The sequence below is a fragment of the Chelonia mydas genome, chromosome 2 (genome assembly GCF_015237465.2).
Source record: "Chelonia mydas isolate rCheMyd1 chromosome 2, rCheMyd1.pri.v2, whole genome shotgun sequence".
Classification (NCBI taxonomy): domain Eukaryota; kingdom Metazoa; phylum Chordata; order Testudines; family Cheloniidae; genus Chelonia; species Chelonia mydas.
In genome coordinates this window covers 96,536,250-96,550,391 of record NC_057850.1, presented here as the reverse complement: position 1 = coordinate 96,550,391, position 14,142 = coordinate 96,536,250, and the positions used below count along the sequence as shown (strand labels likewise).

The 14,142-nt window shown below is 39.4% G+C and overlaps 1 protein-coding gene across 2 annotated transcripts in view; it reads left to right on the top strand.

The window, feature by feature from the left end:
- Positions 1-14,142, top strand: part of NETO1 (neuropilin and tolloid like 1) — an 84,822-nt gene that overhangs the window by 69,725 nt on the left and 955 nt on the right. For both annotated transcript variants that reach the window (XM_043539939.1, XM_043539938.1), the window contains exons 9-10: positions 8,949-9,062; positions 11,542-12,100. In XM_043539939.1, the coding sequence (XP_043395874.1) occupies positions 8,949-9,062; positions 11,542-12,100 (673 nt within the window). The remainder of the gene's footprint in view (positions 1-8,948; positions 9,063-11,541; positions 12,101-14,142) is intronic.

Sequence of the window (14,142 nt, the reverse complement as noted above, 5' to 3'; positions counted from 1 at the left end):
GTCTTTTCTCTTCCCTTTGTGTTTGTTTTGTCTTCTAGAAACTTGGACTGAACTTTAACAACAGCAAGAATAACAACATCTCCATTCCATCTCAAATAACTTCATCTCTCTCTCCCACTCACCCCCAAAATAAAGTTATCATCTTTAACACCATCTAAAATGATTAGCAGGGTTTCCTTTTAAAATTTCTCCATAACAGGAGGGATAGGGAATAAGGGATGTTGTTAAGATGAAAACCTTAGTTAATACTTTACATTTCGATGGTTTTAACTGTTTTTCCTTCTTTTTCTGTATCTTTATTAAAGGGTTAAAAGGATTTGTCATGATGTGTTTGCCATGGCACTAAGCAGGCTGAGGTCCTGTATACCAAACCCTGATTCTTGTTTAAAAGTGTTGTACAGAGTCATGTTAACACCTTTGACTCTTTGGGCCCATTTATGCCACCAAAGTTGATACTTGACCTATCATTTAAGAGTGGCAGAATCTTGACCAGAATCCACATTATTTAATGGTAATCAAACAGTTACAAATTAAATTAAATTTAAAAAACCCTTAAGTATGGTGTGTATCTACTGCTAACCCTTAGCAAAATTCCCATTTACTTAAATTGTAAGCTCTTTGGGGCAGACACAGTATTTCTGTCCTGTATTTGTACGTTATTTAGCACAATGGGGTCCTGGTCCCTGACTGGGGCTCTGAGGGGTACTATAAAACCAATAATAAAATAATATGTAAACTGACCAAATGTGCTTCAGGGTAGCCATAAACAAGACAGAATAGCATTAAGTAAAATATTGTTATTGACAAGTTCCTAATGGCAATGAAGGTGTTGGGTGGGTTGGTTCTTTTTGTTTGTTTTTTGGTACTATGCTGTCATTAATGTTAGGAAAGGAAAGTACACATTATGCCACCTTCATGATTAATAACAAGTGTATTGTAGTGTGTGCTATTTTAACATTTTTAATGGCATAAATGAAGTGGAAGATGTATAGCATTTTTTCTCCAGTGTTTGAAGGAAAAACCTTTTCTCACTGTTTCAAGGATGGTGGGAAGAATACCTGAAAGATTTCACTTCTCATGATCTTGTAAAAAGAAAGTCCTTCTTCTTCAGTAAGGAGGAGTGGGGAATAAACAGTCCCAATTGAGCCGTTGGCTAAATGTAAATATCTTGCTCACTATGCTGTGACTTATTTGACGCTCAGGGGGATTGTGTGAAATGTGAACTCACTTCCCAACACCCTCACTGCTATGTGTTGTCGTGGGGGATAGAGTCACTAGCTCAGCTTCTGGTGTTTCATCTTCATTGCAGAGATCACACTGGTGATCAACACCTTGCTTTGAGTACCTGAGTATGGGCATCCCCATTGCAAAACCCTACCCTTATTGGTGTGTCCTCATTATTTCTACATTCATTCTACATACAGTCTCAGGGAATATCCCATGGTGCTTTGTGTTAAGAATCTTTGATTCTTTTCCAGTCAACTATCCATTGCAAGAGAACTAGTTGGTCTACCCTTCAGGAGAATTGTATAAAGGTGCTGGACGATCATCGGCTCTTGAGTGATTTCGCCTGCATCCTCATCACCTAGTGGGTGGGTTCCAGCCTGAGTTTAAACAGAGCACAGATTCTAACCCACACCCCCACAGCTGGCCCAGTATGAAATCACCTCCAAACCTGAGTCAGAGGCTTTTCTGTGTGGATGGTTAGGAGGGAGGTTTGGGGTAGAAAACAGGTAAGAATCTGGGTTAACTGTGTAGTGAAGAAATATCCTAGGGGAAGAGATGTGGCAGGGGGAGGACGGGGAAGAGCTGCTCCATTGCTGTTCCTGAAGAGGGCATGCCTCTGAGAATTCACTAACCATTCCATGGTAACCGAGCTCAGCTGGGTTGTGAAGCTCTGGCCTCACCATTTCGATGACAAGTTGGGATTTGACCTTATAGAAATATTTTGACACTGCTGTATAATAGTGTTTGTTTTTTAGAATAGCCATGTAAGCTTACAGAAATTTGGTGAAGGTAAATAATAGTATATTTCACTCATATTATACACAGACATCAAATATACTGCATATAAATGTGTGTGTATCATACACCCTTTTGGGGGTTGTAGTAGAGGTTTGGGCTATTCCTGAATCATAGTTGCTTGAACTATATATAAAATGTTTCTTGCTGAGAGGACTGTTTGCTTTACTTTACCTTATCTATAGGTAAAAGCAGCAAATTAGACTTTGAACAAATAAAAAAATACTGCTTTCGTTTGTTTTGTATTATATAAATTGGGCATATGGAATGACTCTCAATTAGAGCTGTGCAAAAAATTTTGGACAATTGGTTTATTTGCTGAAAAGTGCAGTTTGATGTTGACTAAAATTATTTAAGAATTTGACACAAATTTACTGAATAGTTTTTTTGGGAAAACATCAGAGTATATTCACAAGGGGACTTAGGCTCCATTTACAAAACAGAAGGAGGTGGTGCCTGATTTGGAGCAGAGATTAGAAGTTGGGTGTCGAACTTTGCAGATGAGTCCCCCCAAATGGTAGGCTTTCAGGGTATCTTTTATATATTGGGGTTTTAGTCATTGTCCCTAACGTGTGCTGTAAGAAGAAACAGGTTTTTTTTTCTTTCCGTGAGGTCACCCATTTACTTCATATTCTGAGCCCTGAATGTGTTTTTAGATCCTCTGGTCTTAGTGCACCATCTTGTGTCCAACATTTTCAATAGCTGAGAGGATGTGAATCAAGCAGAAAGCAAAGATTCTCTGTGTTTGTAACATGGCATACACTGTCATGAAATAATGCTTCAATGACTGGGCAGCAATTCAAACGGCAGTTGGAAAAAGTATTAGATGGTTTTAAAAACTGCCTTTAACTGGTGCATTAATTCGATATGGACTATTTAAAATTAGAATTTTCTTATGTTTTGAGTTAAAATTGTAAAGATTTAAAGTTATAAAAGAAAAATAGAGCAAGTTAGCTAATATGAAGTATGGGCTGGATGAATGGACTATAAGGTGAATAGAAAGCTGGCTAGATTGTCGGGCTCAACGGGTAGTGATCAATGGCTCCATGTCTAGTTGGCAGCCGGTATCAAGTGGAGTGCCCCAGGGGTCGGTCCTGGGGCCGGTTTTGTTCAATATCTTCATAAATGATCTGGAGGATGGTGTGGATTGCACCCTCAGCAAGTTTGCAGATGACACTAAACTGGGAGGAGAGGTAGATACGCTGGAGGGTAGGGATAGGATACAGAGGGACCTAGACAAATTGGAGGATTGGGCCAAAAGAAATCTGATGAGGTTCAACAAGGACAAGTGCAGAGTCCTGCACTTAGGACGGAAGAATCCAATGCACCGCTACAGACTAGGGACCGAATGGCTCGGCAGCAGTTCTGCAGAAAAGGACCTAGGGGTTACAGTGGACGAGAAGCTGGATATGAGTCAACAGTGTGCCCTTGTTGCCAAGAAGGCCAATGGCATTTTGGGATGTATAAGTAGGGGCATTGCCAGCAGATCGAGGGACGTGATCGTTCCCCTCTATTCGACATTGGTGAGGCCTCATCTGGAGTACTGTGTCCAGTTTTGGGCCCCACACTACAAGAAGGATGTGGAAAACTTGGAAAGAGTCCAGCGGAGGGCAACAAAAATGATTAGGGGACTGGAACACATGACTTATGAGGAGAGGCTGAGGGAACTGGGGATGTTTATCTTCAGAAGAGAGGAATGAGGGGGCATTTGATAGCTGCTTTCAACTACCTGAAAGGGGGTTCCAAAGAGGATGGCTCTAGACTGTTCTCAGTGGTAGCAGATGACAGAACAAGGAGTAATGGTCTCAAGTTGCAGTGGGGGAGATTTAGGTTGGATATTAGGAAAAACTTTTTCCCTGCAAAGGGTGGTGAAACACTGGAATGCATTACCTAGGGAGGTGGTGGAATCTCCTTCCCTAGAAGTTTTTAAGGTCAGGCTTGACAAAGCCCTGTCTGGGATGATTTAGTCGGGGATCGGTCCTGCTTTGAGCAGGGGATTGGACTAGATGACCTCCTGAGGTCCCTTCCAACCCTGATATTCTATGATTCTATGATGGGTTGTGTTACAGTTTGGTCATTGTGCTGAATGAGTGTACATTATGAACTTCTAGTTCAGTCTCCTTCTGGGATCTTTATCTAAATCTGCTCTGAGATGCAGGGGGAAAATGAGTGTGGGTATGTCAGTCTAGTTCCCAAATGAAACTCTTGAATGGTAATGAAATTACACCTAACTTGGACGTTTGCTGAGAGAGGCTCCAGTCTGGAATAGCAAGCGTTTTGCAGGAGCAATTGCAGAGGTGTGTGGAGAAGTGTGTGCTATGTTTTCTCACATTGCACTTAGCTATAGCCAGTGATATAAAAAGTTACTTTTTGTGAGCAATAAAACTTACCCCTGAATTTAAAATTTCCCCTAACATTAGTGACACAACCTGAACTCTGATCTTTTTCATCGTCAATTTCTGAAACTTTTTAGACATCCCACCAAACCCTATAATCAACCATCCCACTCTACCTGATGCCATCTTCATTCTGTCTTCTGTGCCATGTTCTTCAGGGGACTCTAATGACCAGCTAAATCTCTTCACTAGTCCACTAGTCATCCCTAGTCCACTCTGTTACTTTCTGGAGTGACTGAGATGCCCACATTCTGGAGTAGTGAGCGTCAGAAACTCCTCTGTTGTGTCTCTTTAAAATGCAGAAGTTGCTCTGGAGCAACTTCCCCTGTGAACTGGGGCACCGAAACGCCCTCAGTGTTGCTAGATCCCATCCTTTGCTCCCACAAGAACCGCTAATCAAAAAATCCCAAAGGTTAATTTATTGTTTTACCCCTTCCCAAAGGTTCAGGGGAGCAGAGGAGGAGCAAACTAATTTAAACATCTAAAACATGGTGTATATTCTTATTTTTTAGATTTATGAGTTTGTTACATTTGGGTTTCTGATTGCTGTTACTATGTTCATCTTCACCCAGACTGGCTCTGAAGCTGTCCTGCTTCTCTATACATTTAGCCCCATGACCTATCCTCCACCTGCTTCCTCCTTCCTCCAGAGTTCCATCACTCAGCTTTTCTTTCTTTTATTCTCAACCTCTTACTCCTTTCTCTTTTCCTTTGTTTGTTCTTGTCTCCTCTGCCTTTAAGAAACCCTTGCTCAGTTCCTCCTCCATTTCACTTTTAAGCTTCTTAACATATCGGTTCTCGATACACCGAAGTCCCACCTTCACCTTGAAAGCCTCTAACCTGTTCATCACCCTTGCTGCTTTTCTGAAACTGCCCTAGTAGGGCCATCACTAATGATGTCCTTTCTGTCCAGTTTAAAGGTCTCTTTTACATGCTCCTCCTTCTAGATCTCTCTGTTACCTTCAACACCATGAACTAACCCCTGTCATGAAACTCTGTCCTACTCCTGCTTTAGTGGTTCTTCATTTCTTCCATCCTCACTTCAGTTGACATCCCTCAGGATTCTGTCCATGATCTATTCCTTTTTCACTTTTTCCCTGGGTGATCTCATCCACTTCCATATCTCCTAAGTGTCCCTTCGAGTGTCCCACTATGTCAACCTTACATATATTAAAAAGTGAATTTTTCTTTCCTCTAAAACTGTCTTCTACCACCTTTCTCAAAATTGAGAATTCCTCCACCCTCCCTGTCACGAAAGTTTCTAATGTTGATGTCCTCTAATCCCTCACTATCCTTCCCCCCACATGTCCAGGCTCTGCTGCTTTTTCTAAAATCTGCTGCCACTTCTCTAAACCACACTTTCTTCCTTACCTTCCTCTTTCTCATTGCTGAGAACACTGTGGCTTGTCTTGCCCATCCCTTGACAACTGTAACCTATTCATTTCTAGCCTCCATGTTTCTCACCTCTTTTCGCCGCCACTTCTACCTAGCTTTTCTTCTGTTGTACCCCATGCTCTCCTCTCACCCCTTAATGCTGCTTTTATCTCCTCCTGGTAGTCTTTATCTTCCCCCCACACCCCGTCCACCTCCCCCAGATTCTCACATTTGGATCTGCCTCTATTTCTGTGCATTGTGACATACTGTTCTTCCTTCAAACCGCTCCTCAAATTTCCCTTATGGAGGTTGATTTTCCATCATTAGTCTCCTCTCTGGTGCTTAGGACCACAACAGCTAGGATTTACTAAGGCCAGAACAGAGACATAGGCGTCTAAGTGTCTCTACACCCTCAGGGACAGAATGCTGCTTCAGACCTTTCTCTCCATGCTCTGAGACTAGTTTCTCTGTTCCTTTCTCACCACAGGTTTTGATTATTCTAATTTGTTGTTTCAAACTTCTTACTGTCTCTCCTTTCCCTTTCTGTTTTCTTCTCTCCCCATCTATTCTTTTTTTGGTCCCCTTTCCCAGTGTTCTACTTCCTCCTTGCCATATATCCACACACCTCAGCATGACTGGCTGCTCAGACTTCTCTTGTGTGAATTTTTTTCCCTTGAAGCTCAAGCTCTTAGAAGCAGAGATTGTCTTTGTATATATACAGTGTACAGCTCACAGTACAACAGGGTGCCTTATTCTGATTGGGATCTCTGGCTGATGCTATAATGTACAAGTGCAGTAATATCTCATATGGAGGCAAGTGTTCGACATAACATGGTGTCTCCATCAGCCCTCACCGCCAAGTGGCTCCACACAACGGTTAGCAGCAGAGAGAGAGAGAGAGAGACTGCGGAGGTAGCACATATCTGCTGCTAGGTGTGCATCCTTACCAGCAGGTATGTGCTACTGTAACACAGTCTCTCTCTCTTGCTGCTCTCAAGCCTGACGATCAGCTATTGTGATGATTCTGTCTAATTTAGAAGATCAACCTTCTTGTAACAAACTTAAAACTCAGCTTGGGGCCATGGCAAGGTTGGGGAAGTTTTCCCCAGCCTTTTGAGCAAACTGAGCTGAGATTTTAGCAAAGCTGCTCCGGTCTGTTGGTTTTCTGTGGAAGCCAGGTGAAATCCAGCCATTTCAGCTTAGCTGAACTTTGGTTTTGAAATGTGGTGTTTAAATTCCAAACTCAAATGGTCGTTGGGGTGGAACCGTCAAAGATTCAAACAGAAGAATAGATCCCCCAACCTCTGGAGACCCTGTAAGCCAAATAGGCCAAGTTTTCACCCATGTACTTTGACATGTATTATACATTTAACTCTACCAATTTATAGGGTTGGCTTTTTTAAAGAGCAATACAATGATGAAAACAAGGAAGGGAAAGTCTGAGGGTAAACATGAAGGACCTTTTAAAACATTAAGGTGCTATCACAGAAATACATATTAGTGACCAGACAGATAAATAATTATTCTTTTTTAAAAGGCATATTATTTAGCTGATGGAGCATACCTGCTCTGTTGGAGTCATTACAATCTGCTTGGCTAATTAAGTGGCTTTTGGTGTATGTGCTAAAATTGAAAATACACATTATAGCTATTATGTTCTGTTGGGTGACTGTATTTTTGGGGAAATGTACAAGTTTTGATAACATTTATTATTTGCTTAACGGACTGTAACAGCTCTGAAGAAGCCGCGACAGTCAATTATGGAAATCTGCAGTTAGGCACTTTTTAAATAATGGATTTCTTTTTGTGTGATATAGGAAGCCATGAAGTTCCACAGTATAAATCCTTTGTACTGTTCTGAGTTTGTAAATCTGCAACTGCTCTAAAATATGTCTGTCTCAATGCCAAGCATGTGTGTGACCGTAAGTCCTACTTAAAAAAAAAAAAAAAATAGGACACATGCTGTCTCGAGAACAGCAGTTGACTTCTAAAGTCATTATTGTGCCCATCACAATCCTTTCAGATTAATCAACATGATTAGATCATTTAACAACTTTCAGGTTTTTTAAGCAAATGATTTCGGTGTTATGTAAGCACAAACATTTGCTGAAACCAGTGTGTTTATATTGGTTTTACTCTGATATAACTAAACAGTTGCCATTAAAAAATGCTGAATAGTTCTTTGAATTTCTTCTTTTTAATAAAAGGAGTGTTACTGAAATGACACAATATATGTAGCATGAAACATTTTTTAATGTTACCATTTTAAAGCATTTTGAAGGAAAATTCTTACCAGCCTAATACCCGAGGACTTTCAGCAGTTGAACAACATAGTTCATTGATAAGCATGTACAATTTCTGTTCATGGCACTGATTTTGCATGTGCAGACTGATAGTATATGGCCTTCAGATCAAATTTCATCCTGAGGCTTTAGTAGTAATATTGACTTGATTTCACCTGCCTATGCACCTTTGGGGAACTATGCACTACTCCTGGCTCATAGAGCTTTATAATCTTTGTACATGTGTTATCAGAAGGGCGAATTTGCATTGTAGTTCTCCTTTCTTATCATTCAGGGTATTTTTATCTCCTGTAGAATGTCTATGTTCAGATGCTGGTAATATGAGTCAAATAAGAACATAGGGAGATCAATCTCTTAATTCATTGACACCAGTATTGTATCTAGAACTGAGTTTCTACACATTCTAAATGGAAATATTTATTAGAATAAAAAAAAATTGGGCAATAGTCCGATCCATGTTAAACATGAGAGAAATCCTGTGCCCCAGATTAGTAGGCTGTGTGTGACTTGAGAGCTGAATAGTGTGACTAGTATAATAAAGAATTACTGCTTCTGGGGATCCTCTGTCATATAGCTAATTGCTGTTTAACATTACAGCATGGGGGAGGGGTAGCTCAGTGGTTTGAGGATTGGCCTGCTAAACCCAGGGTTGTGAGTTCAATCCTTGAGGGGGCTATTTAGGGATCTGGGGAAAAAATTGGGGTTTGGTCCTGCTTTGAGCAGGGAGTTGAACTAAATGATCTCCTGAGGTCCCTTCCAACCCTGATATTCTATGATCATTCCTAGGTGTTCTTAATACTGAAAGGTCAGTGATTTACTGCTTAATATTGGTTTTCCTTCTTTTTGTTTTTAGCCCCCTGTGAAGCCAACTCGTTTTTTTGCCATAGTAATATGTGTATTAATAATACATTGGTCTGCAATGGACTCCAGAACTGTGTGTATCCTTGGGATGAGAACCACTGTAAAGGTAATTTATAGGTATATAGAACTGGAATTGTCAAGATAGTTAACTATGTAGGGAACAGCATGATTATTCTCAGTGACTTATTAACCTATGTGCCAGACCTATGGGTTAAGGCTTCAAGCAAGAGCAAATAAGGGGCAGTATACAGCAGCCAACTGAGAGAAAGAAAAGGTATGGAAACACTGATGAACTTGCCTAAAATGTTGCCATTTTGCTTTGCTTTTGACTTGGTTGTATAGGTTATGACCCATTGGCTGGCTCTCTGATTTCTTGGGCTCTGTGTCCCCTGCTTTCTTGCATGTATATGTGAGGTTTAGTCTGTTACTCAACTTTGGAGTCCATGTCATAGATACCTTTACAGTAGTGGGGCAGGAGGTGGGGCATAAACATTATTTGCTCTTTTATGAAGTGGGCGAGGAGAAGAAAGAAAGCTTTAGGCTATCACTAGCTACTTTGACATCAGTGTGGATGGCTGGGGAAGTAGGGGAAAAGCATCCCTTATCATGTTTGAAATCAGTTTTTCCAGTTGTGATGCCTGTTGCTAACAACAGCAGCACTGAAACCCCAGGCGCAGCAGGAGTAATTCTGTATCCAGCAGCCAAATCCATGTATAATCTCCCAGTCAAGTTGGAATGTAAAGAATAGATACAGGAAAGCAGGCATGACGTCTGTGTCGTGGAGACAGACTGGCACTCTTGATCAGGTGGTGGCACTGGTTTCCAAGTGGCCTATGTCAGATTCCCTTTACTTTTGAAAAATTCAGCATTTGTTTTCTTCAGATGATTTAACTAACTCTCCTTTGAGGCTGTGGACACCATTTGCTTATTCTGCCACTGCAGATTTGATCCTGCAAACATGAGATAAGCCAAATTTAGGAACCAATCAAGGGGAAAAAATGAGGGTGGCTTAACAGTCAGCTTATAAGTCCACTGAAGTCTGTAAAATCCTCTGACAAGCAGGGAAAGAAAATAAAATGTAAATGAACTCATACAGGCAACAAACACAATGAAGCACTTAAAATGAGTAATATTCCTTGCAGAAGCTAGGCTTACAGTTGGGGGAAAGCTATATCGCTTTTCTTTTTTCTTCATAAATTAAAAAAAAGGGGGGGGGACCCACTCCTCCCTTTAATTTCTAGAATTAATCTCATCTACCCTCGTTTAAGTGCCGTGCTGAAGCTGTACCATTACCTCTAAGGCATATTTTTTATTTATTTCCCATTATATTTCTTACTAGAGAAATAGATTTGCTGGCTCCAGCAAACAAATAGGCTGATTGCAGTGCTGCTGCTTTTTGAATCTGGTGCTGCTGCCAGGTCTTCATCAGTTGGTTGGAGGACCCGGGAATCAATCTCCAGTAGCAGTCCAATGGGGAGTGAAGCATCACTTTAAATACCATGAAGGCCACAAGAAAAGGTGCCTGCAGGCCAAGCAGTGGGTGTCACTGATTCGTTGTGAATGCCTTTGATTTTGAAGTAACACCAATCTGTTATGCATTAGACTGACAGTAGAAATGAGGCTGAATTAAAAGTTAAACATTATTCACAATTTCCCATTGAAAGTCATGTACCTAAAGTTCCTGTTATTGAGAGGTGCTGAACTCTTTCAGCTCCCATTGAGTGCCTCCATCAGCCCACCCAGGCACCTGTAAATTAGGAAGCAAACCACAGAGAACTACATAGAAGAGGGAGATGACATTAAATTCTCTTTCTGAGAGTTCCCTGAACCTTTTTAATGCTGGGACAGATATTTTAGCAGGCAGGGAGAATTTCTCTTTCTTCCCTATATTAACAATGGGCGAGACTGGCACTTGGCAGCCCATAGAAAGGTATGGGTAGTGTGTAGGATCAACCTTTGAGTTGAAGCCAGTGGTGTTCTGAAGGATCATATTCATTAACATGATTCTAGGAAATAAAATAAATAAAGGCTGATAGAGGATTTTTCCTGGAAACCTTATTTTGAATAGCTCCTCCATTTTCTCCTGATTCAGCTCAATCTTTGAATACTATCAGCTCAGCTCATCAATATTAGGAGTTCAGATGAGTTCCAAATGCAAAGAAATATTTATTTTTAAATCCGCATAAACTAGTCCTGCTTTCATTGATCTCATTTCCCAATCTCATATATCTAGTGAGGGGAGATGGAAGTAAAACAGAAGTGTTGTGTAGCAGACTCATGATTTGTTTTGCAATACAATGGGGATTTGGGGATGAAACTATAGACAATGTTTAAAAACTAAACTAGCCTTTCATATCTTTGAGTTTGATTACATTCTGATTATCACTTGGCAAATGGGAAAGGCTGTGGTATTGGTATATGATTGCTCTATCTTTTATTAATACCATTGTTTATTTGTTTTTACAAAATTGCTTCTGTAAACTCAAACACAGAATAGAAACAATGTTATACTAGGCATCAAAACAGTCATGGCTGTGTTTATTTTTTAATCGGATATTAATGCTGTGCTTTTCTTCTTTACACAGAAAAAAGAAAGGCTAACATTTTGGACCAACTTACCAATACCAGTGGGACTGTAATTGGGGTGACCTCTTGCATTGTGATCATCCTCCTTATTATCTCTGTTATAGTACAGATCAAACAACCTCGTAAAAAATTTGTCCAAAGGAAAACAGACTTTGATCAAACAGTATTTCAGGAGGTGTTTGAGCCTCCTCATTATGAGTTATGTACTCTTAGAGGGACAGGGGCTGCAGCTGACCTTGCGGATGTTGCAGATGACTTTGAAAATTATCATAAACTGCGGAGATCATCTTCAAAATGCATTCATGACCATCACTGTGGATCACAAGTGTCTAGCACTAAGGGCAGCCGTAGTAACCTCAGCACAAGAGATGCTTCTATCTTGACAGAAATACAACCCCAGCCTGTAAAGCCCCTCATCCAGCCCATGAACAGGAGAAATATTCTTGTCATGAAGCATAGCTACTCACAAGATGCTGCAGATGCGTGTGAGATAGATGAAATTGAAGAGGTACCAACTACAAGTCACAGGCTGTCAAGACATGATAAAGCTGTCCAGCGGTCAGTATCAATAGATTTTTGATGAAGACTATTGCATAAGGACTTGATTGCCCCTAAAATATTCTTGTTTTCCTCATTTTTTATACATTTCTTTTTATTTGTAGGTTAGGCCATAATATTTTCTCCTGTCTTTCTCTCTCTCCTCTCTCTCTTTTTCCTCCCTCTCTCTATCTCCACCTTCTCCCTTCCTGAAGCCCCTCACCCCTGTTCATTCATTTATTCTTTCATTCTTTCTTTCTTTTACGCTCACACACACCCCTCAACTAAGAGTGGGCACAATTTTTACTAAACCAAAGTTTTTGATCAAATCTAGTTTTTTGAAAGAGCTACATGCATGTGGTTTCCTTATAGCTAAGAGGTGGCCTTGAGTATTGTCCCATAATCCATGAAAACAATAAAGTCCAAATTAGTAAAAAGGGGGAGTATTGACCTATTTTGGTGCATGACAGACCAATGCAAAACACACTTCAGAGATAAGGAAACCCCCTTTCTTATGAAACACTGTTTTCTGCAAATTGAATGACAATATTTTCAAAATATTACAATATTTGTTCTGTTATTAACCATGAGATCACTGCTTGTCATCTCTCTCTCTCTCTCTCTCTCTCTCTCTCTCTCTCTCTTTTAAAATGAGGCATTTCAGTACTTATAGAATATTCTTATATATTTACATATAAAAATGTTGTTGAGAAGAGACTTTCTAATCCATGAAAAAAAGTAAAGTCTGGCATTTTTTAAATACAAAAGCTATTTTTACTGTGTATTGCATCTTGAATGCCTGTAAATAAGAATGATTAAAAGTTTACAAGTAAAAAAAAGGAAAACAGAAACACCTATGAATGACTTATTTGGAAAAGAGCACTCAGAAACTTTTTATATGTATTTGTGTTTTGCCTTGCATATATTATTGTTGTGCTTTTGTGTTTTATATGCCCTACATGGTTGGTTGGTTGGTTGGTTGGTTTGTGTGTGTGTGTGTGTGTTCGTGTGTGCACACATTTAAGCTAGCTAAGTCTCTGAAAAACTCATCAGTTTTTTTAATCTAGCTGCATGCCAGTGTAAATGGCTTGATGCTATTGGTACAAATTGATCAAATTAGCAAGATATATACTTTTTATTAAGTGTGTGTATGCATATATTTCTTTTCTTCTATGCAAACATTATTATGTTGAATGAAATAGCCATAACATTCCAGGTTCTGCCTCATTGGGTCTCTAAGCAAACATGAGTCTGAGTACAACACAACTAGGGTCTAAAAGGCAAATTCAAGGTAAGTAAACATACATGAATGCCACATGCACCATCTGTTGCATTTCATTATATGTTGTTTTATTTGAAAAAGTTTGATAGTTTTCAAGATATATGCTAGCTAGCTAAAGTCTTTGTATATAGAGTCAGTTTTGAATATCTATATATAGAGAGAATTTAAAATTGCAGATGACTTCTTTAACGATATAAACTAAACATTAAATCTATTAAAATCCTTGTACTTGATAGCTTTGTAACATCCCACTGCTAAATGTGATCTGCATTTTAACACATTATAAAGACAGATGCTTTGCATGGATGTGGTGTTTCATGTTTCATTTATGAAAATTACGTTTTAAAAGTCCTATCATGTGATACAGCATGTAAAACCTGGCAGCCTAACTTATTTTAGTTATGAAGATATGAAGCAACCTGTTGTCAATTCATTTGAATCATTCAAGTTTTGGGAGTTAGTAGTGTCATTTTAATATTTACCATTTACAAATCATTTTACTTGTCATTTACCAGGCTGTTCATTTGAAATTAATTTATTACCACCACCATTTATCTGAATAAATATCATCTCAACTTTCATAAAGAAGTTACAGCTAGATCATAGGCTATACACATATGTTATTTATACAATTGTTATACAGATGTTTATATCTATTTTGTAGGGAGAAAGTGTAAATGCTTTAATGTTTTTTATGTAGATAAATATATTTGTCTACCTATATTTTCCTTTATAGGGAGAAAATATTTTAACAGTGTTTTGTTTTCAGAGAAGAAGTATT